The sequence below is a fragment of the Punica granatum genome, chromosome 1 (assembly GCF_007655135.1).
Source record: "Punica granatum isolate Tunisia-2019 chromosome 1, ASM765513v2, whole genome shotgun sequence".
NCBI classification, from domain to species: Eukaryota; Viridiplantae; Streptophyta; class Magnoliopsida; order Myrtales; family Lythraceae; genus Punica; species Punica granatum.
In genome coordinates this window covers 47,763,067-47,790,680 of record NC_045127.1, presented here as the reverse complement: position 1 = coordinate 47,790,680, position 27,614 = coordinate 47,763,067, and the positions used below count along the sequence as shown (strand labels likewise).

The following is a 27,614-nucleotide window of genomic DNA, read 5'->3' as shown; positions in this document are numbered from 1 at the left end:
GTGTAGGACAACGGGCAGGACGAAAGCTCTGCTATATGGTAAGTGTCATGTTTGTGTACGTAATTGTACATTCTAATTTTATTTATGGTTCTCAAGTACACTGGACACATATAGGAGTAACCGTGAAGCAATTAAGACAGTAAATGAAACGTAGGAACCTATTTACCTGCTCAACCCAAAATAGTGATGGCTGAATTTGATGGTGGAGACCATCCTCATCCTTCTGGCTTGATTCTTCATGGCTTTCTTTGCCTGATGTGTGGCGCTTGTGGTAGAAGCTGCAGAGTTCTGGCAGATCACGAAGTTTTAAGTTAGTTAAGCAAGGAAAGACAATGCCCCTAGTTGCTGGTGCCTCTCCGTCTGTAACAACATGCTCCAGAATATCACACGATTCTATCTTGAGACACTGGAGATGTTGCAAGCATTTCACTCTTGTGAAGTTGTGAAAAGATTTCTTTGCTGGCAACCGTAGATCTCTAAGGAAGTCAGGCTCTGGGTAAGCATACTCAACAACAGCGACTCACTCCCTTTCCCCTGTAAGCACAGGCTCTCCAGTCGCTGCAACCTCTTCATTGCAAAGAATGGAACACCGTGAAACTCAGGCCAGCTGAACATAACAGGTTGCCTCAAGCTTCGCAAAGACCCAGTAGGGATCTGTGTGTGCGATGATAACTCTTCCAATCCTATTCGAGCAATCTCTACTTTCACCAATTTCGGAAGCTCGGCCTGCATGTGGAGCAACAAAAAAATGTCATGCAGACTACAGTAAATTAATGAATGAGGCAAAAAAACACCAGCTTTGCTTGCTTGCATTCGTCAATCCACTTGACATGCGATCCAACTAAAGCAAACATCAGCAACTGAAGACTGAAATACACAACGAAATTGGGGGGGGAGGGAGGGGTGTAATGTAAACCTTCTCGTTGAAGAATAATGCTGCAGTTTCAGTATGTGCTTTGGGCGAGATGAATGCCTCCATCTTATGGCAGTCCTTTAAACTTAGGTCTTCTAAGGATGGAAAGTAAAATGAACAACTCGCAGAAGAGAAACAGATCAAATTCTTGAGATCATGAAGTTTCAGTGAACTCAATCGAGGGAACGCCAGTTCGTCAATCCCTTCCCCTTCTTCTTCTTTCGCTATCACTTCCTGCATGTTGTCGCAATCTTGAATTGAAACTTCCTCTAGCTTTGAGAGTGTTGTGGCTGTGGCAGTAGGGAACATGTCCATTAAACTTTTGCATTCATCCACTTCAACTTTCGTTAGACTTGGAAATCCCAGTAGTACCCTATGGGAGCCGAAGCCACCCTCCACAACATGCATCAGTCGTGGCAGATCATATAACTCCACTTCTTTCAGTTCAGGTAGACTCATCCATTTGAGCTTTTCGTTAGATTCCCGCGAAACAGGTGCGAATAGTCTTCTTAGAATTGAGCAATCTTCCACGCAAACACTTGCCAGAATTTTCAACCTTTCTATGAAAGTTGAAGGAAAGACAACTGATGATAGATGGCAACAAAATAGTCTTCTTAGAGATGGGCAACATCCAACAAAGACACCTTTCAGATTCTTCAATCTTTCTATTAAAGTTGAAGGAAAGACAACCGATAGGTGGTCACACCAGCCAGCCAATACGGAGATCTCCTAGCTTGCAAAAGGATCCCTCAGGGAGCTTATCGTGCCATATCTTCTTACAAGATAAGTCACCGAGTGCTAGCTCCTCCAAGCTCGGAAGATGAACCTGGGAAGCACAACATCGTCACATAAGCCTATCGACTATAATTTATCAATCATCACAAAAATGTTTCGTGACTTTTTGTAATTTCATTTTGATCCTTTTTGGTATATCTATACTAGAAAGAGACATGTGCTACGTGCGAAATTAAATCAAATTTCTGTTTCAATTAAAACTGGGATGCAATAAAATTAACAAAAAAATGTGTTGCAATAAAATAAAATTTAATAAAAAAAGAAAAAGAAGGGAACTTTTCTTGGACCTTCCTAGAAGAAGGGAAATAATTCGAAAGCGCTGGAAAAGAGAGAGAAAGTGGAAAGAGGAGAGAGAGGACAGAATTCTGGAAGTGGTTGCGTTTTGATCATTGAAAGTATTCTTAATTGCTTTTCCAGATACCGGGTTCGCAGCGAAAAAAAAGTTTCCTTAACTGCTTCTTAATCTAGCTAGTGGTTGGTCATTACTTATGTTATTTTTTTCGGTTACAACTTACAAAGAAGGCTCATGGATCTAATACAATGAAATAGAAATCCTAATAATAAATGGACATTGGTAATCTAACTGAATATCAAACCTTAAACCTCTTAATTACCAGGCGATGGCGTGCGCTACTGTGCTACACCCTCTTTTAATTACTTATGTTATTTTAGTATGGACAGTTTCAAGGGAACCGAATGTTAATAAATTCCAACCTCACGCTTGCCATTGAATTTAGATCATTTTTACATTTTAAACTAATACCAAAAAACCTGCGCTCGAAGGGATGGACTGAGGGGTTGAGGAACGGTCGGCTCCCTAAAATTTTAACGCTATAAGAAATTTTACTTATAATTCTTCAAATTTGGAAGAAATTCCTTATATAGCCCCGTCCCCCGAAACACCAAAACGCCAAATTGCCTCCTCATGCCCTGGAATAACTTTTGATGAATTGCACATTTATGAGCCGAGTTTACACGATAACGACTTAAGTATTAGTCAAATCAATTGTAAGTTGTTTAATTATATGACTAAAGTTATTACAATTTGTTTAATTATATGACTAAAGTTATTTATTTATATATATCTGCAGAAAATTTATATATATATATATATATATATGTTTAGTATTAGTAAGTTATGCTGTACTGTTGAATTATCTTTTTGAGCTATTGACCATATTTTATAAGCCATATATCACATGCCTATGATTTATGAAATCCTACAGTCAATTATCCTATATGATTTTTTGGTGATTCAATTTTAGATATTCACTACAGGAGTCCGGCCCCTTAACCAAAAAACCAACCATATTGACTTAGGTGGTGTTTGATAAATTAAGTGCTTAAAAATTAAGCACTTAATTAGTTAAGGGAAGAAATGTATAGGAAGAAGGGAGAAATGAATAAAGATAAGAAAAGTTTTGCGAAAGATAAAGAGTACTAATAAGTAAAGAATGACTTATTTTATTAAGTCAAAATTTTCTACTTAATGAATTATGTGATTTTTTACGTAATGATTAAGTAGTTTAGATCTTTATCTCTTATTTTTCCCCTTTCTTACTTTCATTTTCTCTTATAATTAATTTATAACTAACTTTTAAGAACTTAATTAATTAAGTTGAAACAAAGACCGCTTTAATTTCAATTTACTTTTTACATATCTATATTCATTTTTCCATTTTGATGTTTGCAGGTTAATTTCATACTCTCTGTTTAGTGGGTTTTGGACACTTCTAAACATTTGTCAACACACAAACACATGCTTGCCCCCACACACATCTATCTATATCTATCTATCTATCTATCTATCTATCTATATATATATATATATAAATAAGCGAAGTTATGGTGTGTTGAATAGATAGTCTTAGAATCCGCGAATCCGCGGAATGCTGAATATAATTTTCTCGACTTTTTTAGCTTTATTTTTTAAAATAATATTTTAACTTTTTAAAAAATATATATATATATATATATTTGTGGGATAGGACATTATTTTCTCAATTTTATATTTTTTAAATGAATGTTAAAATTTTGTATAAATATAGATTTGTGAGATTGGACATTATTTTCTCAGTTTTTCGAGTTTTTTTTAGAGAACAAATTTTTATTTTTTATTTCTAATTTTTAAAATATATAAGTATAGATTTGTGAGAGCGTTCGTTATTTAATTGGTTTTTTCAAGCTCTTTAGGAGACGAATTTATAATTTTTAAAAGTATATAGATATAGATTTAAGCAACCCTTCATTATTTTTCTCGATTTTAATTTTTTTCTATATATACATATTTTATGAAAATATCCAGATACAACAAATCACATAAGATCATATTTGCTTTTCCAAAAGATAAATTAGATCATATTTTTCATAGATATGATGCATTACATATTTGCTTTTCTAAAAGCAAATCAAATCTTAATTTTTATAGATGTATTGGTATATTATTTATATTATATTATGTATAATACATTAAGCAAAATTACTACATATAAACTATCACTGATCCAGCTCTGAAAAATATTGCAGCCACTAGGCACAAGTTCTTCAATTTTTCACATGCACGCAATTTTATTTTAGTACGTATACTATTAGAGACGTGAAGGTGATTTTTTCATGCTCCGTTTGGTTTCGCAGTTAAAATCACAAAAATTTTAATTTTAACTTTAACTCAACACATTGCAGAACAAAAATACTCATTTCCCAAGTCAAAAATTTTAACTTTAACTTTAACTCAACATACTACACAATCATTTGTCATTTTCCACAATCAAAATCAAAATTACTTTAACTCTGAAACCAAATGCACAATCAACTTTTTGCTTTTTATCTTATATAAATTTTTGTAGAATTTTTTGGGTATTTTATATATGTCATTGAATAAGATACAATATAACGCTATATGAATATTGATAATGTTGAGGACAAAAAATCATCCTCCCAGGTTGAAATTTTTCGTTTTTATTTTTTATGCACAATCACTTTTAAACTAGTGGACACGACTTTTTTATTTGCCATGGTGAACGTGAGTTCTTCAATTTTTTAAACATTAGTTTTTTTAATTTTCTGCCTCTTTTGTAACTTATATCCTGATGTATTAATTTATATCTCAATAGAAACATTTTCTATAGGGAGATTTTTTAAGACTTATATTAGATTTACTTATCTCCTTTTAAGTAACTTTTTCTTTATCTTATTTGTGAAATTAAATTAGCATCATTCTTATATATCTAAAGGCACAGTGTTATTATTATAAATTACTATATTCAACAATTTATAACACAAGTTATATAATAATATTAGTGAAAAAATAAATGATCATGTTTTATCCCATGTTTTTTACCCTTACTACGTGTGCCATACATATTAAAAGAACATGACTTAAAACTTCGCCTATATATTTAATCATTACATACCATCATTAAGTTGAAAAAAAATAAACTTTAGGTTGAGAGAGAGGGGATTACCGGAGAAAAAAGCAAAAGGGAGAGTGGGCGATAGCCACGTGGAGGGAGGAGATGTTGGTTTAAAATTTGAGTAGCCTTACAATTTATTTATTTTTTTTACATTTTCCATTCAACTTTTTCTGTAATAGAATAAAGATAATGGGCATAATTTTGTAAAATTATCCCAAAGCTAAACTAATTACAAGAGGCTACCAAGGATTTCCTTTTACATAGTAGTATAGATAGAGATGTACAGGGGCGGATCTATATATTACATAGTGGAGTAACATTTAACATTCATTGAATATAGCACTAATAAAATATAATATAGTAAAGGCTTATTTAACTAAAATTGAAAGTCAATGCACGTGGAGCTGAGGGTTTTAAGTAAATTAAAAGATCAATTTACATGGAGTTGAGATTTTAGAATTTGCATACATGAAATTAAAAGGTCATTATATATTATAATGATATTGTATGAGAAAAGGAAAGACATGATTAAAGTTAAACATAAATATATTTCTTGCGAGAGTTGTATATCATAAATAATGTATATGTGGAGATTGGCATCATAATATAGTCCAACTTAAATTTAAGTCATAAGATTCACATAGGAAACAATGGAACATGTTGGAGACTTGCTAAATTAATAGAAATCGTTAACAACATATAAAGAAGATTACATGGAAAAATTGAATAAAGTTCTATTCTACAATCTAAAATAAATATTTCCAAAGCGAATACCTTGTAACTTAAAGATGTTACCAATTGAATGAGTTGGTATGTTAAGTGAAATAATTAAGGTGTTACCCACATGTTCGTTAACAGTGGAAAGATATGAATGGATTGAAGGAAGGAGGGAGCAGACGGGACAGGCGATATAGAACTTAAAGATTGCTAATATAAGAGAGTACATGATTTGTGAAGTAAAATAGAAAAGGAGATTGGATGGTCGAGAAAAACATGCTACAAGGATATATTCATAGACTTGCTTTAAGGGGAAATGAGGGCACAGTATAGTCATGCAACTAGTAATTGTTGCAGAAATAGCCCCGGCCTTAATCTTATATTGCAAACTAGAAAGAAAAATGCTTGATGTTACTTTCCTTTTCCAAAATTACCATTCCTCCAATGCCTTTAAAATTAAGTAGCTACCAGAGTTAAAAATAATTTGATTTAATCTCTCCGGGTGAGTGATTTTATAACAGTACAGTAAGAAAAATATATTGCGGTAGTACATAAACACAAGCCATTAAATAGTTCTATTCACCAATTGCTATTAGTACTTCAAAGTGTTACTTGAGTCTTTTAATGTTTTAAATTTTCGAAGTTTTGAACATTGAAACTAATTTTTTGAAAAAAAAAATAGAGATCCTCGGAGAGGGAGAAGGGCGATAGGGGCAATAATTCATATGTACAAATGATAATATACAATATGATTCTTTGGATCAATTAACATATTAAAAATATTTTTCAGAATCAAGTATTGAGTATTTCAATTTTCAATTGCTATTCTAATTAATTAAATTATGAAAACTATACTCTTGTGCCACAGATTTTAACTTTTATTTTTCTACGATTTATCGAGTGTAGTTACTTAATACACTTAGCCAAATCTACATATTACACGCTTTGTTCATCTTTATCATTGTACCTAAAATATGGAGTAATTAATGCATCAAAAAGGGGCGAATTCTTCTTTACTGTATACTAGTCAACTACCCGTTCGATGCACAGGTTTTTGATATATTTATTTATTTGCATTTCTAATAAAAGAACTTTATAAGATGAATATTATCCAAGCATTTAATTTTTTATAAGTTCATAGTAGTTTTTTGTAAAAAAATTTAAAAAAATGTTTGCATAATTTTATAAAATTATGGGGAAATTACTTTTAATTTTTTATGATGTGATTTTTGTAATAAGCAAATAGGATTTCGATTAAAAATCAGACATGTTTGCCTAAATAAACTAATTCTTATATAAATTATTCAAGTGAATTTTGAACTAAATATCCTGATAAATAAATAAATAAATAAACTTGACATATTATTCTGAAATTGACATCTTGCAATCAATGTTTACATTACAATAATACTATTATATATGTAAATTTCATAAGTCTAGAGATGCTTACTAAAAATTATAAGAAAAGTTACAGGCAAATAATCTTGCATATGTAAATTTTTAATAAAAAATATTTATGTTTTAAATTTTCTATTATTACTATAAAGACAGAATCAAACAAATTATAATACGTACGAATCTCTTCATTATTACATTATCGATTTAAGATAAATATATATATATATACACACTTAAATTATTGTAATAATGATAAGATCCAAAAAAATATACACATCTCTTTAAATAATTTTCTTTTTGGCCATCTCTTTAAATAATTTCCTTTTTGGCTATCTCTTTAAAATATTTTAGAGGGTGATTTTTTATAAATAAAAGCTCATGTTTATTCAATATATAAATAAATTTAGGGTTTTTTTATTATGCATTATTTCTTAGAGAACAAAATTAAAATCAATTAGCTTCTTATAATCTTGGGCAAATTACAAAAAAAACCCAAATTTTGTAAAATGTCTCAGTTTTGTCCTAAATTTTGTTTTGTAACAAAAAAAACCATAAGTTTTCTAAAATGTCTCAAAAATGATCTCCGTTATAACTTCCGTCAATTTTTGCCTACGTGTGACCTACGTGGACTGTTAAAGGGACCCACCATCAGCAGCAAAAATTGACGGAAGTTATAACGGAGGTCATTTTTTAGACATTTTAGAAAACTTATGGTTTTTTTTGTTACAAAACAAAATTTAGGACAAAATTGAGACATTTTACAGAACTTGGGTTTTTTTTTGTAATTTACCCTATAATCTATATATATATATACATATATATATATATATTAAAACAAAGCATGAGCCGAATTATCACATTGCTTCATTATCAAAAACCGAAGTTCTCTCATTTTATCACGTCATCCCTTGTGTATTAAGGAATTTTTTTGAGAATATAGAGCACAATATATACAAATTCTTACAAATATATATTGCATGGACATATAAGTAGAAAGGATATTCAAAACCAATATATATATATATATATATATCGATTCTTTTGCATAGATATAAATAGAAAGGAAGATCCAGCCAATATTGATATATTCGATGAATTTCAAATTAACGGAATATATGTATATATATTCAATTATAGACATAAGATTATCAAAAAAGAAAATAACGTAAGTGCAAACCACAAAATATATATATGTATGTATATATCAGATAATATTTCCTTTATGAATATATATATATATATGTACATGTATATATAAGGGGAAACAAAAAGAGAAGCCAGAACAATTCCACCGAAAAAAGGGGAAGGCATAAAACAGACATATATAATTCTATTTTCTATGCATGATCTTAGACCTCTTTTTTCTTTTTTTGTTTAAATTTTAATTTTCTTGGTTGAACTTTGATTCCCTAATTAAACTTTTTAATGCAAATGTGAAATTGATTGCTTTGATATTGATTGCGTTGAAAGGATCTATGTTGTAGTTCCATTATGAGTATCACTTCAGTGCTTATAAATTTTTTTGAATTTTTATTCTCTAAATATTTCTTTTTAATTTTTAATTTTATAATTTGATGGAAATCTTTTCTCCATGAACTTCGAGGTCATGAGTTTTAATTATTTATTCTTAATTCTTTGGTTGAAATTTAATAGGTAGAATAACTCTTTTAATGCAATTTCAAACCAATTTCTTTGATATTGATTGTTCAACTTTAATAATCTTCTATATTGCAATTTCATTATGGATGTTGTTTCAGTAATGGACAGACCTTTCTGACTTCTATGCCAAGAATATTTATGTTGTACTCTTATTTCATCATATCATAATATAACGGAAAACTTTTCTCCATAAACTTCAAGTTCATAAGCTTTATGTATTTATTCTTAATTCTTTGGTTTAATTTTAATTGTATAAATTTTTTAATGCAAATTTCGAATTAATTACTTCAATAATGATTGTTTTATCAGTCTTCTCTAAAATTTTCCTTTTCATGGTTGAGTTTTGATTTGGTGGATGAACTTTTTGATGGGAATTAGAAGTTGATGGTTTTGATGCTTATTGTTTTTCATGCAAGTTTTACATTTCTATATATCTATGAAAAGAAAGCCCGAGCTGAATTCTCACGCTGCCATATCATCAAAAATAAAAAAAAAACGAAACTCTCTCACGTTGTCATGTCATCAATTTACATTAAGGAAATTATTATATTCTTACAAAGAAAGGAAATATTCTCATATAAATTGTTTAAAATTTGATTATTAATTATGTAATAATAGAGTATATATATTATATGTATATAACTCAACAAAATATATACAAGGGAAGAAAATATACTATAGAATATATATATATATTGTATATTCATAGGCCAATATATAGATTAGGAGTTTTTACGCTACATATCTCATGATTTTACCATTTTCTCAAATATATTCCATATTTTAAAAATTATTCAAAAAGGCCTATGGTTTACATATTGTTCCATTAATTTGTCCATTAATAAAACGTAAGTGGGCCCCTAACCTTTCCCATGATTTTAATTTTTCTCAAATCTATCACACGTTTTAATTTTTTCTCAAATTTACCCCAGGCAAAGGCCACAGTAGCAAAGATGGGTTCACTTACGTTCCAAATCAACAACATCGTTAAAAATTAACGGACAAATTGACACCGCAATAGATCTGAAACAACATGTAAAACATGGGTCTTTTTAGATAATTTTTAAACCATGTGATAGATTTGAAAAAAGAGTAGAACCATAAGATATATAGCATTAAAACTCTTATAAATTATTTACAATGAAATATAATCTAATAAGGGGCATCACAATAATTTACGATATAAATTATATAGTATATAATTATTATTACGGTATTTTAAAAATTATATTTTATTTTATTAAATTTTGGCATCTCTTTAATTAACTATAAATATGTGTTCTATACCCCTTAAGTTCTTTGACAAGTAACAAACGGTAGTTTCTCGAATGAATGTCATTTCTCCTCTTTTCTTTTTCTCTCCATTCCTTTTTTATATATATATATTGTCACATGCAAATTTTCTCCTCTAGGATTGAAGCTCCCCTAGTCTCAATCCAGGTTCAAATGGAAAGGGATTCCATGGACCCTATAAATTCAATAAACAGTTGGTTCCCAAATGAATGTCATTTTGCCTTGTTTTTTGTGATGAATTTTGTTACATGCGGATTTTTTCCACTATGTTTGACAAGAATAAATGGTAGGTTTTCCAATGAAGGTAGTTTTTCCTTTGTTTATTTTTGATGAATTTTTACATGCGAATTTTCTTCATTGTGCTTGAAGCTCCCCAAGTCGCGCTTCAAATTCAAGCGGTGAGGAATTAGGTGGGCCCTATAGATGCTACCCTATAATAAGATGATATCTTACATCCATAAGAATAATTTACACAAGAGATGATTTATTATATATATTTTTTTGGAGTTTTGGTCAACAACTTCAATTTTCATTAGGATTTTTGTTACGATATCGATAACTATATGACATGGAGAAAATATAGTATGAACATTTACATATTTATTATTTTTATTATTTTTTCCAAAATAATTATTTTTATAGAATTATTACATTTTCATTTACTAAGAATCCAAAAATTCCTTATTTTAATATTTTATTGTTTCGCAAATAATTTTCTGACAACAACGAGGTATACATAAATATATTGAAATATTGACGTCAGATATTTTGAGTTGATGATTATTTTATCTTATTGGACATTATATAGTTTTGGAAAATTTTATTTTGCACTAAACATCATATCCAAGAAATCTAGATTTGATAAGTATGAAGTTAAAAATATATACAATTATGAATATAAACTATCCATTAAATATGGAATCGAAACAGATATTATTTCTTATTATTTTATTTTTAATCTATAATAATCATGTATATATCCAACTTCAAGTTATAAAATATTATGAATAGGTCTTTTTTTAAGCTAATTTGTTAAATTTTGTTTCTTCTTTTTTCCAATTCAAATATATACTTTCCAATTGTTTTAATTTTCCAAAATAATATTTTAGATTATGTGATCCCAACTTCAACCAACAAGGTCGTGGAGTGGCAAACAGCCTATAGTAAACTTATTTGTTGTCACTTTGGCGGAATAAAAGCAATACTCCCCAACACAAACTAAATTATGACAATATAATATGATTACTATCAATATAATATTATAGCATAATTATTTTAATTGAGAAAATTAGAAATATTTCCCGCACAACACGTGCGTTTTCATCTAGTTATAATTATAATTAAACCAAAAAGATAATACTATGTTAATCTCTATAGTCTTAGATTCTTTTTCTCAATTCCCATTTTTAAAAAAGAATTCAATCATTTATAATAGATATATATATATATATATCAAAATCAAATTTTACATTATTTAACAATACGAATATGTTTTGATGCTTCAAGATTTGTATATTAAAATTTCTTTTTAATTGTCTACGCAACATGCAGGTCATTGTCTAGTTAGTTACTTATATTGATATATTTTTGGATGAAATTTATAGTAATATATTTAGTGCATAAGAAATCTACCAATTCTACTTTATATCATGTATTATAGATATTACATATAGATTATAAATTATTTTTGTATTCCTTCCAAATTTTATTTCTTTGTTTTCACATTTTTGTCTAATGTAGTTAAGGTGGTCTTCAACTCTTTTTGACAGTTAATCTCCAGTATTTTTTATGTGTCTTGTGATATAATGGCACATGATATACCCGTTACATATGATACCACATGTTCATTGTTAATTATCACTCTAGATACAAATCTAATATTAAAGACTGCATGCACTATACACGTACCTTTGCATTGAAGAAGGCGGCATGGCCGTCGTCCTTAGACTCCAAGTCTGAGCTATCATCACCAGCCATCATGACGGCTTCTTGCTCCCTCTTACATGATAAGACGAAACTCTTTATGTTGCTGCATTCATAAATAGTTAACACCCTTAAGGATGGGAACGCTATGATGTTCTTTGCCATGTCTTTAGCTTTTTCGGTTGTTCCCTCCACACTGTCACCGTGTAAATGCTTGCTGGAAAAACTTGAGAGGCTGCCTGGACATTCGAATGCTGCACTCAGTACCTTTGATGATGACAACCAACTTCGTTCTGATGCATCTTCACCGTCCTCCATAACAATCGCTTCCATGTTGCGACAATATGAAACTTCTAATTCCTTCAGAGCTACCATAGCTTTAACCATGGATGAAGGGAATAGACATCTCAAACCTGAACAACTATCCACCTTCAACGACCCTAATTTTCGAAATCCTGAAATTCCTTTGGGACTCGTCATGTTCCACAGACACCTCAAACTTGGCAAATCCTCCAACTCTAGTGCATGTAAACGGGGCAGAATCTTGTTGACTGTTCCAATTGCAACGCCTCGTAAATCAAAGACTTCTTCCATTGACTTGCAATCTTTTATTGATAACGATTCCAAGCTCTCAAGCTTTAAATTACTCGAGTCAACAACCTTCAAGAGGTTGTGGCATTTCTCTATTCTTAGCGACTTAAGCTTGCTCCACTCCAGGGAATGCTGGCATTTCCATATATCTGTCAATTTGGGAAGCTGAAGTAATTCCAGGGACTCCAAGCAGGGAAGCAAAACCTGACAATCAGACAACTAAATAAGTCATTGAGAATCCACCTCTATTCTCTCTCGTGAAAGAATTTCTAATTTGTGATTTTCCAGCACCATTATATATTTAGTGGTGTTTACATATCAGTTTCAAAGTCTACTGCAATCTTAACTTGACAAAAATAGATTGTGCTGACATCATCGATGGCGAAAAACAAGTGATATTAAAGCAAGAGAAGGTGAACCAAATTGCAGACTACTTACCTGCTGGCTGTTGAAGAAAGCAACTGTATTTCGAGATTCATCCTTAGCTAAGTTGCCCCCTCCTGCCTTCGTCTGTGAATCTGATGGTATTGGCTCTGCGTTGGTCAAGAAAATCCTGAGGTTCCGCAAGTTCTCCAATTTTATACGGCGTAAACCATGCAACTTTATTTTATCATCCTTGGTTGATTTTTCCTTTTTTGCTGGATAACCCTTGGGGCCTTTGTCTTTCCTATCATACTCTAGCGTCCTTTCAGATACAACAATTTCCTGCATCATGCCACAGCCAATCACTTCGATCTCCTCAAGGTTTCTAAGGTCTCTCAGCAAGGCAAGACTGAAAAGATTCTTCAGCTTTCGACAGCCATGGACTCTCACAATTTTTAGTCTCTCAAGAGAACCTTTTCCGGGCAGGCCATGGCATACCTTCTCCAAATTGGACAAATTCTCCAGAAAGATTGACTCCAGAACCATAAATGCACTCTCAGCAGCACATTCGGTTGAGCGGACAAGGTATTGAGTGGAGGGACTGCGCTCCACATGAAGATGCTTCAATTCCTTGAAGCCTTCTCTACACAACCCATGGATGCTTCTCTTGATTCCATCTGAACCATGCAGATGAAGATCTTCAGTCCTCTGCAAAGTCAGCTGGAACCACTCTTCAGAGAGGATACCATTGCCTTTCAACGTGACCTTTAGCGTCCGCTGCCCTTTACATATCTCAGACCACTTCCGCTTATCGCCAATGAACTTATTGCCAACGAGCACTCTGTATTTATCTAGTTTCCAGAAAAATTGCAGGTCTTCACAGAGCATGTCAACGTCAGGAACAAGTACCTCTAGGTTGCTCAGACGATACATCTTGTTCAACTCAGAAATGCTGACATTACTTTGCCGTTCATCTCCCTTTAGATGCCACTGGACAAAGGATTTTTCCAGATATAGTTCTTCCAGTTGAGCCAGCCCCTCCAATGAGCCCGGTTCAATCACTTCAAGTCTCGAGCAGTGGCTCAAGTCTAACGATCTCAGACCTGTGAGCTCCCCAACTTCTTTTGGCAGTAGAGTGATCTTAGACCCCATGAAGCTGAGCACTTGCAGGTTCTTAAGCTCCCTGACAAATCGGACATCCTCCAGATCACAGTATTCAAGACATAACGTTTGCAAGTTTTTCAGGTGTCGGATTGATGATGGTAAGGGCTTCAAACATGCACGGGCGAAATGCAAGACCTTAAGTTTTGGCATTATTGTGAAGAATAAATATGGAACTGGCAGGAGACGGTCTTCTCGTGCAAACAGGACAAGTATCTCCAATTCTGAACATTCCCATATACAGGGCAACTCCTGGATATCAGGATAAGGCAAGAAGATCTCCTTGCTTTCACATAGCTTGACATCCGACGGCTTCCCGAACCATATCATGAACCTTGACACAGTTGTCATCACAATCAAGCAGCAATGAAGTAGCCCGAAGACCATCGAGCAACGCTCGCATTCTACCTCTAGCTGCTTCCATAGTGTGGATGCTGCCTGCCAATAGGCCCAAGCCGATACCATACCTCAGCAAAGCTTCATCCGAAATGCCTTCTCTTCCATCAACCCCTGAGATTATGGATAGCAGCTTGACCTGGCTGTCCACTAATTGCCTGAAACTCACCTCCAGGGCCTTGTGTACGCTGTCAGATTTTTCGAGCTGTTCTAATGCATTCTCCCAGTCTTTTGGCGAATCACTATTCTGCAACACTTTTGCCAGCGCATCGATCAGAAGAGGCAAGCCTTGGCATTTCTTGGCTAGCTCCTCTGCAGTCTGCTTGAGGAGGGGGTCACTAAGTTTGTTGCCCACTGTGTTTGCGAACAATTTCAGGGCTTCATCATTCTTCAGTTTCTCAAGATGGAAAACTTGCCGACAGTGCATTTCATCAGCTAGCACGCGACAATATCTAGAAGTCATTACTAACTTGAACTTAATGTCACCTTCCATCTCCCTAAGTCCTATCTCCTCCAAGTCAAGTTTCTTCCAGAGATCGTCTAAAATTATGAGGACCGCCCTCTTCGTCATGGGCTCTTGCTCTTTGTCATTTTTCTTATCATTCTTCTGCTGCTGCTGCGCTTTTATCTTGACCCTATCAATTGTCTCACGGATCTTCTGTTGGATTTTCTTCAGTTCCGGGTTTTGCGACACAAGTGCTGCCACAACTTCGACGTATTCCTTCGATGCCCTGGCTTGTTTTTCAACTTGAGACAACAGGGTGGTCTTGCCGACCCCACCCACACCATACACTCCAATCCTGTTCACAGAATCATCCGCCAAAGCTTTCACGATGTCCTCGAACATTGAATCCCTTGACTGGAGAGGACAGATGCTTTGAGAGGACGATGCGGTGGCAATGCCTTCTGGAAAGTAGAAACTAGATAAGTTATTTTCTGATTCAATTCAATTAAAATATAGTTCATGGGTAAATTATACGGAAAAAAAAAATCACGAACTTTGGTGTTTTGTTTAGGCGTGAGGGATATGGAGGGAAGGGGAGGGGAGGGGGGAGAAGGAAAAGTAGTGGGAAATTTTCAAAAACTTACGTACAGTCTCCTCTCCTCCCTTCCCTTCCATTTCCCTCTATCCAAATGGAGCCGTAAGTTATTTACAAACATATCATAAAGTTCACTTTTAAACCGTTAAAATTAATCACTAATTGTGAAAATTCAAATCCATATTAAATAATAGATACTCGAAAAGTTGTTCAATGAAATTGTTCGAAAAGTCTATGTGGAAAGCTCTAGTAAATCAAATGAAGGGCTCTCGTTCACATAAGCCTACTTTAATTATATATACAAGGAAAAAAAAAAGTAAGTCATGATAGTATCATGTGGTTTTCTCATAGAATGACTTAAGACAAACTTTGTCATACCATAGGAATTTTATTATAAAAAAAGGATGAAGAAAATTGTATATAAAGTCATTTATCGATTTAGATATGAAAAATTGAAGTACTCATTATATAGGAAAAAGTGATATTAATATTTAAATTAAAAACTTTACTAAAAAGAAGAAGAATATAAAATATGTTGAATAAGAGAATAGATGTTTACCAAGTTATATATAATTCTATATATCCCTACTATAAAAGCTGTCTAAGTTTCAATAATTATCTAAAAATAATATTTAGTTTGGTAGTATTATTTATAATGAGGGCATATGTGAAAATAAAAACAAAAGAAGAGAGAAGGTATTAATAACAAAAAGTACGAAAGGGGAAGAAAAGATTAGTCTAACATGCAACAAATAAAAGGAAAAAGGAAAAAATCCAAATAATAAAATATATAAAGGGAAAAGTATAATAAAAACATGAGAAGTTGAATGAAGAGTTTCAAACACGGGACAATGGGCACAATTGGCCATATATCTACCAATACAACACCAACAATCTTATACTCATCTCACACTTTCTTTATATTTTTTAAATTCTTTTGGGACCTAAAAACTAAATGCAGGAATATGAAGAATCTAGAAAGGCTCCTAAAATTGTGAAATTGTTGATATAGCAGAATACTATTACACGAACTAAGGCCTCCTATTACACGATATTGAGGAGCCAAAATTAAAAACATTTTGACAATTTGAAAATTTTAACATTCCTTTTGTGGCCAAATTAATTGGATTTTTTCGTCAAAATGTTTTTTGGAAATAAAAAGTGAGAGCAAAGGGAGGTCTTTCACTTTATAAAATATAAATCCATATCCATATATACAGTAAAATTGACTCCTACAAGCAATTAATAGCCTATATTTAATGGGGTTAGAAATATCAATTTGCTTTATTTATCAATTAATTTTCATAAAATTTTCTTATTCTTATTAAATTTGAAAAATAAATAAAAAACTATATGCATTGCTTTAGTCACTGCACTTATTTTTTTTTCAATTAAGACTGAAGATATCATAATAATTTGAGATTATTTACATAACTATAAAATATACTTTAATTATAGTATTCATATATCTATTTATCTTTATATATAGTAAAATACATATGAGAAAGCTCCTTGGACTAATATAATTTAGAAAATTATCTATTTACATAGATTATATATATATATATATATATTTATTTATTTATTAGAAGTTGGTCTATATAAATGACAAATGCATAATTTCATTAATATAGAAAAAATCAAATATAAATTGTTCAAATTTTCAATGGGATAATTAATTAATTAATGACTTAAAAGTAAGTTTTTTATTTTAAAATTAAATAAATCATGTAACTTTATGATAATAAAGGTAGGACACTAAAAGAACAATTAATTTTTATTTATGTAATTTTCAAAAAAGATAAAGAGTATCACAAGGCACTAATTTAATGGAATTAAAGTTATTTGAAAAATTAAAATTTATCACAAACTCTATAAGCTTATGATTCATTAAAAAAACTAAAATTTGAAAATTAGAATCTCACAAAACAATTTCTTTCAGAGTGAAAATAAATCTGTGACTTAGTAAAAATATATATCCATGATAATCAATATATATTAATCATTAATCGATATATAATGCATATTGTATAAGAAAATTAGTTAAAAAATTGTTATTTAATCATTTATATATGGTCTAATATTATTGAAGATTATTATTTTGTGTTTCAAATTAATCATTTATTGTTGCTAATAAAAAAGTTGTTGTTAGAAATGTGAATAGTTCTCATAAAAAATATGAATAGGTATACGATAATGAATCCGTACAAAGCACGGGATAGAATACTAGTATATATAAAGTTGTATCCCCCACAATAAATAGGGTTAAAGGTAAACGTCAAAATTTTATCGGGTTACAAATGTAAATATCTAAATGAGATATAGGGTTGAAATATCATTTATAGAACAAATAAGTAAAATTCTTGCATTGAATGCATTAAATAATAAAACAATGAAAAATTATTTATTAATTATTTTTAGTCATTTTTAGCAAAGAAATATTGCATATTTATTTATAATAATAGATATATAAAAGTTCTATAATTTTTTATTTATTCAACATTTTAAGTTACCAAAATATCATATTTTCTCATACTTTCTTTCCACTATAATCGCATGTATTACTTTATCATTTCCGGATTTTTTTTTCTTTTTACTTTTACCTTGGTGCTAGTTGGGTGCGGAGTCAACTAAGAAACAAGAAGAATGAAGACTTTCTCATATTGGAGCATGTACTATCCTTCTGGGACGTAATTTCACTATATCGATTACCCATCTTTATAAAATAAGAAGAATCACGGTATATCTATCTTTTCTTCTATTTTATAATTATGCAATTGCATTCTAGATGAGTCTTAAATATATAAATACACATAACCCTCCAATGTATGTCATGTAGCAACATTATAATATAATAAAGATAAGCCGAGTAGTAAAATTTAGGAAATGTTATATAATACTTGACTTTTAACTATCTTTAGCTAGATATATCTATTATGAAGGACATATAATCAGATTTCTCCATGCATTTATATCGAAACTGTAAAAATATAAATTAATTTTCAATATTTATTCCTATAAAACAAATTTTATTTAGTCAACCCATGCAAAGCACAGGCAAACGACTAGAAGTAATAGATGGCAATGCCACCTCATTAATTAGACAAAAATATTACAGAATTTACGATAATTGCAGCAATAATAATGAATTTTATCTATTACCTCAAATCTGGCATGATTTCTTTATTGTCTTTACATTTCTTTGAAGTATTTAATTTTTGCATTGGTCTGAATATTTTACTTTATTTTTTTTGTTTGCTTTCTTTATAATTTTATTTTTTCTATTATTTTCAACTTTTCTATATTTCACAAATTTTTCTACACTTTTCAACTTTTTATGCATTTTATTATAAATTTCTTACTTTTAAGCCTAATTTTTGAAAATTTGTACAAATTTTTTTATTATTTTTAGTTTATTTGTTTTTTATTTTAATTTCTAGAACTTTTCTGCTTTTCATTTCTCTTGAATTTTTATGTATTTTATATTATTTTTAAATATTTGTAGTGCCATGTCAGCAATTAGTTTGCAATGTCAGCAAAAATACAAGAAAAAATTAATGGATGGTAGATTTGGGACCCAACTAAAGTTTATGTAGTTTTATGTCAAAGTTTATGCTAAATTTGAAAAAATAGACAAAGTTCATTATTATTGGCACAGTTAGTCCCATAATGTAAAACATAATTGATCCAAGACATAATTCAGAGAGATGATTTTAAAAGAGGGTTAATTTAAAAATATGTGTTTTACTCTCTTTCTTAAGTACAGCAAAAAAATAAAAGTTGCCAGAAATTAAAATGCTTTCTTTCAGAATTGTTTTGTTTATAGTTAATTGTGTATTTTTCTGTTAATTTTTTCATTTTTTTTCGTTAAGTTCATCGTTTTCCATCAGTTTTTCATTACTTTTCCATTAATTTCTTTAAAAAATTAAATCATATAAGAAAAATAAATTTATAAAAAGGAAAAAGTACATAATAATGAAGGGAGAATGCAGCAGTTAGATGGTGTTTGATAAATTAAGTGCTTAAAAATTAAACACTTAATTAGTTAACAGAAGAAATATATAGGAAAAAGGGAGGGATTAATAAGGATGAAAAAAAAAATTCTAAGAGATAAAGAGTACCAATGAGTGAAAAATGATTTATTTTATGAAGTCAAAATTTTCTACTTATTTCATTAAGTAATTTTTTACTTAATGATCAAGTAGTATAAATCCTTATCTCTCATATTTTCCTTTCTTAAATTTATTTTCTCTTATAACTAATTTGTAATTAATTTTTAAGTATTTATTTAATTAAATTGAAATAAACACACCTTTAGTGAAGGCACCGCACTGAGGACGCCATAATTTTACTTAAATGGTAGTGGCCTGATTCCAATTTCAAGCCTGACCCGGTCGAAATTTTATACTCCCTCCCGCTCTTTGAACGAGTTACCAAATCCTGACGTGGTAATGGATGAGGGTCCCCCATCTCTTGCTCCTCTTTAAGGATCTTCATTTTTATTTTTATTTTTTATTTTCAACTTTCTCATTTTTTTATTTCTAAAATTATTTAAAAATCCGACCTTCTAATGGCCTTTTTTTATTTAAAAATACGACCTTCCGAAAATTAGCGGAAGTCAAAAGTGTGGCTATAGACAAGACAACCTTTTTTCTTAATTTCTAACAACCTTCATTTTTTTTCTATATTTAGAAAAGAGAGTAAAATATAGATATTTTTCTTTAAATTAATCCTTTGCAAAATAAGTTTATTATAATTATGAAAAACATGTTAAGTTCATAAATTTATCCTAAAATCATCGACTTTTGCTTTTTTTTCCTCTAATCAACTATAATTTATTTTTTAAATCATCTTATTCACATCTGTCATACTTAAGTTTATGATACTTTCGACTTCTGGTTGTGGTTGCCACATTATCGAATGTGAGTCTCTTAGGGTTCCATTCGAGCATTGAATGAAAACGAGATCAGCATGGGGAATTGTTGTATTTCGTTTTAGAGTTTGATTGAGTTGAGTTTTTATTTTAATTGGTTTAAAATAATTGTATTATTGAATTATGATAAAAAGTGTGAAAAAGTAAAAAATAGTTGAGAGAAAGTAATTATTGTGTTGTTGAATTGTTGAAAAAATAATGAATAGTTGAGATAAAGTAATAATTGTGTTGTTAAATTGTGAAAAAAGTAATGAATAGTTGAGAGAATTTAATATTAAAAATTGAATTGAATGGTTAAAAACGGGAAAAATAATAATTATGTTGTTGAATTAAAAATAAGTGGAGTAGGATTAAAATTGAAGTTAAAATCGGTTTGGAAAACCACACAAACTGGAATCCCTGGAGCCGAGTGTAGGGAGCAGGGAAGACACTCGTCTTTGCAGGAGGGAGGGGGAAAATCGGTCCTGGCGGTCAGTGAGGTGGTGGGTTGTCTTGGGATATTTCGTCCATTGCTCCATGATAATATATAGCCAGTAATCATTTTACCGAAAATCAGATTTACATCAATAGTACAAATTAAAATAGGATGGTGGTTGGGTAACGTTCATATTGCCAAATTTAATTATAATTTCATTTTAAATAAAGTAGTTTTCAAAAACTATACAGGATATAGTGTACACGTAATTTTATTATTATTTTATACACATATATAATTAATTTGTTATATACAATATAAATTTTATTTGTTATAATAAGGCTCCGTTTGGGAACGGAGTTTAATTTTAGAATCATGATTTTGATTTTAACTCTACCCACTACACAACAAAAACACACGTTTCCCAAGTCAAATTTATAATACAATCTCATTTAACCTTTTTCAGAATCAAAATCAAAATCAAAATCAAACTCTGTTTCCAAACGCACCCAATATTTCAACATATTTACAATGATAAGAGCTTGTATTGCAATATATTAATAATATATTGAACTTTTTACTTATAAGTTTTAGTTCAATTATATATATCGTACAGTTAACCAATTATTTGAAAATTAATTTTTTACAAATAATATTTTTCAAATTGAGGGCAAAAATACCTACACCGATTAATTCAAGTCAAGTTTATACATGATCAAAAGTACAGATGATCGTAGTTTAATACACATAAAATAATTAATTTTTATATATAATATAAATTTTATTTGTAATAACTAATTTTCCAACGTAAATTTAAAATAATAGGATATTTGTATTGCAATAATCTAATAATAAATTTAACTTTGTAGTTATAAATTTTAATTCGTTTATAGATTGTACAATTAGCTTAACAAATAAAAGTTAATTTGTTACAAATAAAATTTTTCAAAATGAAGGCGAAGATATCAACATAAATTAATCCAAGTAAAGTTTCTTTACTGATTTTGTTATTTTAAATTAAATTAAATTTCAATTTGATAGAGACAGAAATATTTTATTTGGACCTATCTACTCAATTTATTTCATATCTATTGACCTTTCTGCCCTTATATCATAAAAAATTTACTTCTCTAACCCTATTTATTGCAAGGAACAACTATCTATATATAGATATTAAGAGGATAATTAAGTATATTCATGTGTTTCTTAACCACAAAAAAATAACTTCTCGCTCTTTCTTTTTTTTTTCTCTTTTTTTCCTATCCCTGTCTCTCCTCTGTTGCCCTCCCTCTTTTTCCCCCATCCTCAAGGTATTACTGAATGACTATGAATCCCAAACTTAATCAAAATAGACATTCCCCCAGTTGACCTAGTTGCTTAATGGAAAGTTAACGTTAACCACTTTCGTACCATGGTTAAATGATAGAAGAATTTAAAAAATAGAAATAAAAATGGACCGAATCATCCCATAATCGGCTAAGAACCCAAAAAAACCCCAAAATGAACCAATGAGGCCATATTCAATTGAGGAAAAAATAAAAAAATTAATAACCTTCGTCATGCCTTTTAGACTTCATCTCCCATTCTACTGTATATGGTGTTAGTCGTTTGTGGAGACTATCAACTACGACAAGATCTTACTGAAAAATTTCTCATTGACTACATATCAAGTACTGGCTATTTTATGGAAAGGGAGACTATTGACTATCGCCACTTTCTTTGTAATTTATTAGCTTAAATTTATGATAAATGAGTTCAGTGTTATTACTCTAATTCTAAAGAATTTTGAGTAGTAATTTGAATTGAAAATTCACTTAGTTAAAGATTGATAGCCTCAGTGACCTGGTAACTTGCAAAACAAACCCGCCTTTTTCTAATTGTTCTCCACGTTTGCTCCAGTGAAACTTCTCCTCTCACATTTTCAAGCTGTGTGGCTATTTAAAAAAAAAAGTATGTGATTGTGTGTGTGTATATATATATATATATATATATATTATTTAGTTACTTAAAAGGATCTAGCATCGTGGAGAAGATTAAAAGATATTTTTTTGGATTCTCAGCTGATTATGGGCTAATTTGGTCCATTTTTATTTTGTTGTCTTTTTATTTTTATTTTTTAAGGATAAAATACACTCTCTACCCCGAAATTTTGAATGACAGTGAGAGTCAAACTTGATGAAAATAGATGTTCTCCCCTGTAAACCAAGTTGACTAACAAACAGCTACGAAAAAGTTAATATCAATCGCCTTTCATACCATTGTTAAATGATAGAAGAATTAAAAAATAAAAGAAAAAGAAAAAGAAATAAAAATGGACCAAATAAGCCCATAATCGACTGAGAACCCCAAAAAAACGTCCTGTAGTCTTATCCACAATTATGGAATGATTCGGTCCGATTTTATTTCTTTTTTTTCTATAGAAAGACGAAGGAGACGCCCATTTTTATTTCTATTTTTATTTTTAACTCTTTTATCATTTAACCATGATATGAAAAGTGGTTGACGCTAACTTTTTTATTAACTCTTCGTTAGTCAAATGGGATGGTGTGTCTATTTTGTTTAAGTTTGGATCTCATTGGTCATTTAAGAATACCTCGAGGGTGGAGAGTGCATTTTACACTTTTATTTTTTTTATTAATTTTATTATTTAATATTAATATTAATAAAAATCTTCTTTTTATATTTATAGAAAAATTACGAAAATAATTATATTTTAAAAAATTAATAGAAAGAAAATAAAAACACACTTAGTGCAGTTTGGATTTTTAACCAAAAGAAATTATGAAAGCCCGTGCTATGCACGGGTTTGTGTCTTTGTTTTAAATTACCGATGATCCAATATTATCAGGTTTAGTGAATTTAGCAATGTTGAGGTAATCTTGATGGTTGAGGCGTCTTCCTGTTGAGATTCTCCTTCTTTGAGGTGTCTTCCATTGCTCCTCTTCAGAGGATTGAGGATTTGCTGCTTTCCAAGAATCTCAGTGGAGGATTTGCTTCTCTTCTTCTCCGATTTGCTGCCTTCCTCCTTCTCCTTCTCCTATTTCTTCTTCTAGTCATTGACTTCTTCTTCTCCTTCGTTTTCGCCTTCGTCTTCGATTTCCCCACCCCACCCCGATTGGAGATCTTAGTCGAGATCTCTCACTTTTTTTAATATATTTTTATTTATAAAACAATATTTGCTATTCTTCTTAATTATAATTGTTCAAATAATTGATTTTCAGAATTTTTATTTTACTTTAATTTTAATTTTGTTATTTTTGTTCGAATTTTACAAACATTTATATTTGTATTATATTTATTTATTTATTTATTTTTAATTCACAAATGTCACATTGCTTTGCCAAGTAAGAATTGTATTGTCAAAACATTACATGTCAGCAACTACATCAATAAAATTGACGGAATTTAATTGATTGCTTACATTTTGAAAAAAAATTTGATTGTTATACAATTTTTTAAATATGTACTAAAGTGTTACATTTGTTATAAAGTTTGTACTATACTATTCCTATAATTTATTTAAATGTATTGAAAGTTGGGATAATTACAACATATAGCCTAACGTTTGAAGGAATTTTTAGTCCTAGTCTAAACTTGATTTTTTACTTGAGATATCCCAACGTTGACGTGTTTGTTTCACATCTAGCCCGACGCTAACTTTCCGTCCAAAATTGACAGAATTACACACGTGACACGTTAATTTTGTAACGTTGCTTACATATGTTACAAAATTAACGTGCCACATGTGCAATTCCGTCAATTTTGGACGGGAAGTTAACGTCGGACTAGATGTGAAACAAACACATCAACGTTGGAATATCTCAGGTAAAAAATCAAGTTTGGAGTAGAACTAAAAATTCCTTCAAACGTTAAGTTATATGGCGCAACTAACCCTTGAAAGTTCGTTTCTCACCCACCGAGAAAAAAAATATAGTAATACCACGCACGTACCTGGCTGTGAGGGGCGGAGGTGCAAGATGATTTTGAATGGCAAGCGAGTTGTGGTTCGCCTTCCGACCCAACCGGTAGCGGGTTATCGGATTGGCAACACACCCACAGCAACCAGCAGCTTTCTTCTTCCGTTCGATCAGCTCCTCTGCCTCCCCCTTGAGCTCGGCTGCTGTCTCGGACCACCTCAAGACCTTGGGCTCGACCCTGTTCCCCACCTCGGTCGTGAGAGCCTCTTCAATGTTATGTTGGATCTCTTGTCCAGCATCGCCGATCTGGTGACATTTATCTTGCAGGTCGTTCACGTAGCTCTCGGACAGCAATGCATATCCGACTTGACGAGCGATCGGGCCGACGGTGTACCCGATGACTTTGGATGCCAGACTCCAAAGAAAATCAGTAGCCATGTGTGTCTCTCTCTCTGTTTTTTTTTTTCTCCTTTTTTTTTCTGGGTTTAGCAAAACAAGTTCAGAGTACTGCTAACTAGAAAAGGGGATGAGCAAACATTTTTTTTGGGTTTTTTTTTTTTTGGTGGGGAGAAACAAACAACTAGCTAGTTAGGAAGAAACAAACTGAAGAGCAACAAGAAATGAAAACGAGTTAGGAAACCAGAGAGGAAACGGAGCAAGCAAAGCAAAGCTTAGCAAACAATGGAAATTAAGAAGGGTTGACTTGACGATCGACTTAGCTTTGAGCAGAAAGGCCTGCAGGGAGTGTTATTCTCTGTGTACTGTGTAGAGAGATTGATTGAAGAAAAGAAGGAAATGCTGTCTGATGCATTTCTCGTGGGGTCTGGCATGGACCCTATCTGATGCTGACCCCATTTTGTCCTCTTTTTTTTTTATGGTTACCCTCTGAAGACAGATTCACCGGTTTGGCCTTAGGAAAAAAATTCTTAAGTAAACAAAGTGGTTCAGCATTTATTTTGTTTAATTAAAGTCTCATATTCGAGTTCCTGCGATCGTAAAAAATTCATATTGAAAGAATTTTATTTCTTAATATATCGATTAAATCCAACTGAATTAATCATGATCCAATTTAACTTTTGAATATCAAAATTCATATCAAAACAAGAACTTTTTAAGTGGGGCCCATGCCGGGTGCGATTCCTCCTCTCCCTCCCATCAGGCAACGGAACCTTCCCCGCACGATCCTCTCCCACCATCCAACTAAAAACCCATCCATGCCCTCCTTTTCTTAAAAGAATAATAATATTTTTTAAATAAATTACAAAATTGTATAAATAAGAAAAAGGAAATCAAAGTTGTCAATTCCGAGAAGGACATTGGGGGTCGATGCGTATCCACGGGCAACCACACTTTCAAACGAGGTGGTCGGTGGCCTTTTTAGATTGCCAACGACCACGGGGTGATGTGCCTCGAGCCACTTCAAGGGTGATAGGACCTCACCTTGTCCCTCTTGCCTTCATCGCTCAATTTCTAATTTTATTTGAAATTTTATATTTTAGTGGTTAAATAGTGGAGAATTCTAACATGACACATTTAGTACATCAAGTTCAAGTTCAAGTGTTTAGTATTTCAGTTCAAATGTTTAATACTTTCACTGTTTGTGATGAATTATACCAAATGTTTGACACTTGAATTAAGATACTAAACATTTGAATTGAAAATAAAAGTAATAAACACTTGTACTAATCACAAGTACTAAAAGTGCTAGATACTTGAATCAAAGTATTAAATACTTGAATTGAAAGTAGTAAAACGTGTTACCGTAATTTCGTGTCATGCTAAAAAGACCCTTCAATAATACATGAAGTACTATAACGTCAAAATATTTAGTATTTTAACTCCAATCTTTAGTTTCTTTTAAGTACATGCAAATACTAACCTAATAACTAAAAATACTAAAATCATTCAAGTATACGTAACTTCATTAGTATTTGAAGTATTATAATTTCCAAATATTAAATATTTTTGTTCAAATATTTAGTATTTTGTAAGTATGTACAAATACTAATTTTAATAACTAAAAATACTAAAATCTGTTTAATTTCAGAACTTAATTAGTACTTGAAATACTACAATTTTCAGGTAATTAGTATTTTAGCTCAAACCATTTAGTATCTTTTAAGTACACGTGTATGCTAATCTTCTAATTACAAGTATGAAACTCAATCTAATTTCAGCATTACAATAGTACTCTAAGTACTCCAATTTTCAAGTATTTAGTATTTTAGTTTAAACGTGTTGGTATTTCTAGAAGTACACGCAAGTACTAACATCAATAATTAAAAAAATACTATAATCAGTCTAATTTCAGTACTTCAAGAAATTTCTAAATATGTAATATTTTGGCTTGAACAGTTAGTATTTTAAAAGTATAAAGAAATATTGACATTAGCAACTAGAAGTACTTAAAATTGATTTAGTTTCAAATATTTCTAGAAGTACTAGAAATATTGCTTCGTTTGGTTCGAAAATATTAATTCTACTCCACTCTATTCTTCCCTCAATGCTTTTATTTTTTCTCTAATTTAATTATAAATTCTCTCACATATATTTTCCTAACCATTATTAGAACTAATTTTTTATTACTAAATTCTCCCAACTATTCATTAATTTTTTTAATATTTTTCTCTAATTTTATAATAAATTCTCTCACATATTTTTCTTAACTATTAATACAATCAATTATA

The 27,614-nt window shown here is 30.8% G+C and overlaps 2 protein-coding genes across 2 annotated transcripts; both read right to left on the bottom strand.

Annotated features, from left to right (window-relative positions):
- Nucleotides 1-170: 170 nt before the first annotated feature.
- Nucleotides 171-25,801, bottom strand: LOC116187338. The gene is made up of 5 exons (XM_031515997.1): nt 24,962-25,801; nt 13,141-15,528; nt 12,097-12,906; nt 917-1,739; nt 171-726 (listed from the first exon to the last, which is right to left on the bottom strand). Exons 2-4 carry the CDS (start codon nt 14,689-14,691, stop codon nt 1,614-1,616), a joined length of 2,487 nt encoding a protein of 828 aa, XP_031371857.1. The 5' UTR covers nt 14,692-15,528; nt 24,962-25,801; the 3' UTR covers nt 171-726; nt 917-1,613.
- LOC116206932 (putative disease resistance protein At3g15700) lies at nt 14,695-25,365 on the bottom strand. The gene is made up of 3 exons (XM_031539773.1): nt 24,962-25,365; nt 14,792-15,542; nt 14,695-14,736 (listed from the first exon to the last, which is right to left on the bottom strand). The coding sequence occupies exons 1-3, from the start codon at nt 25,363-25,365 to the stop codon at nt 14,695-14,697; spliced, it is 1,197 nt and encodes a 398-aa protein (XP_031395633.1).
- Nucleotides 25,802-27,614: the final 1,813 nt, after the last annotated feature.

Excerpts from the sequence above, each read along its gene's own strand:
- LOC116187338 (XM_031515997.1), bottom strand. The coding sequence starts at position 14,691 with ATGGTATCGGCTTGGGCCTATTGGCAGGCAGCATCCACACTATGGAAG. Across the intron at positions 12,907-13,140 it reads CTTTCTTCAACAGCCAGCAG|GTTTTGCTTCCCTGCTTGGA; the intron begins GTAAGTAGTCTG and ends TCTGATTGTCAG. Across the intron at positions 1,740-12,096 it reads CCGCCTTCTTCAATGCAAAG|GTTCATCTTCCGAGCTTGGA; the intron begins GTACGTGTATAG and ends TGTGCTTCCCAG.
- LOC116206932 (XM_031539773.1), bottom strand. The coding sequence starts at position 25,365 with ATGGCTACTGATTTTCTTTGGAGTCTGGCATCCAAAGTCATCGGGTAC. Across the intron at positions 15,543-24,961 it reads CCTCCGCCCCTCACAGCCAG|TTTCTACTTTCCAGAAGGCA; the intron begins GTACGTGCGTGG and ends TAACTTATCTAG. Across the intron at positions 14,737-14,791 it reads GCGTACACAAGGCCCTGGAG|GGGTTGATGGAAGAGAAGGC; the intron begins GTGAGTTTCAGG and ends CCATAATCTCAG.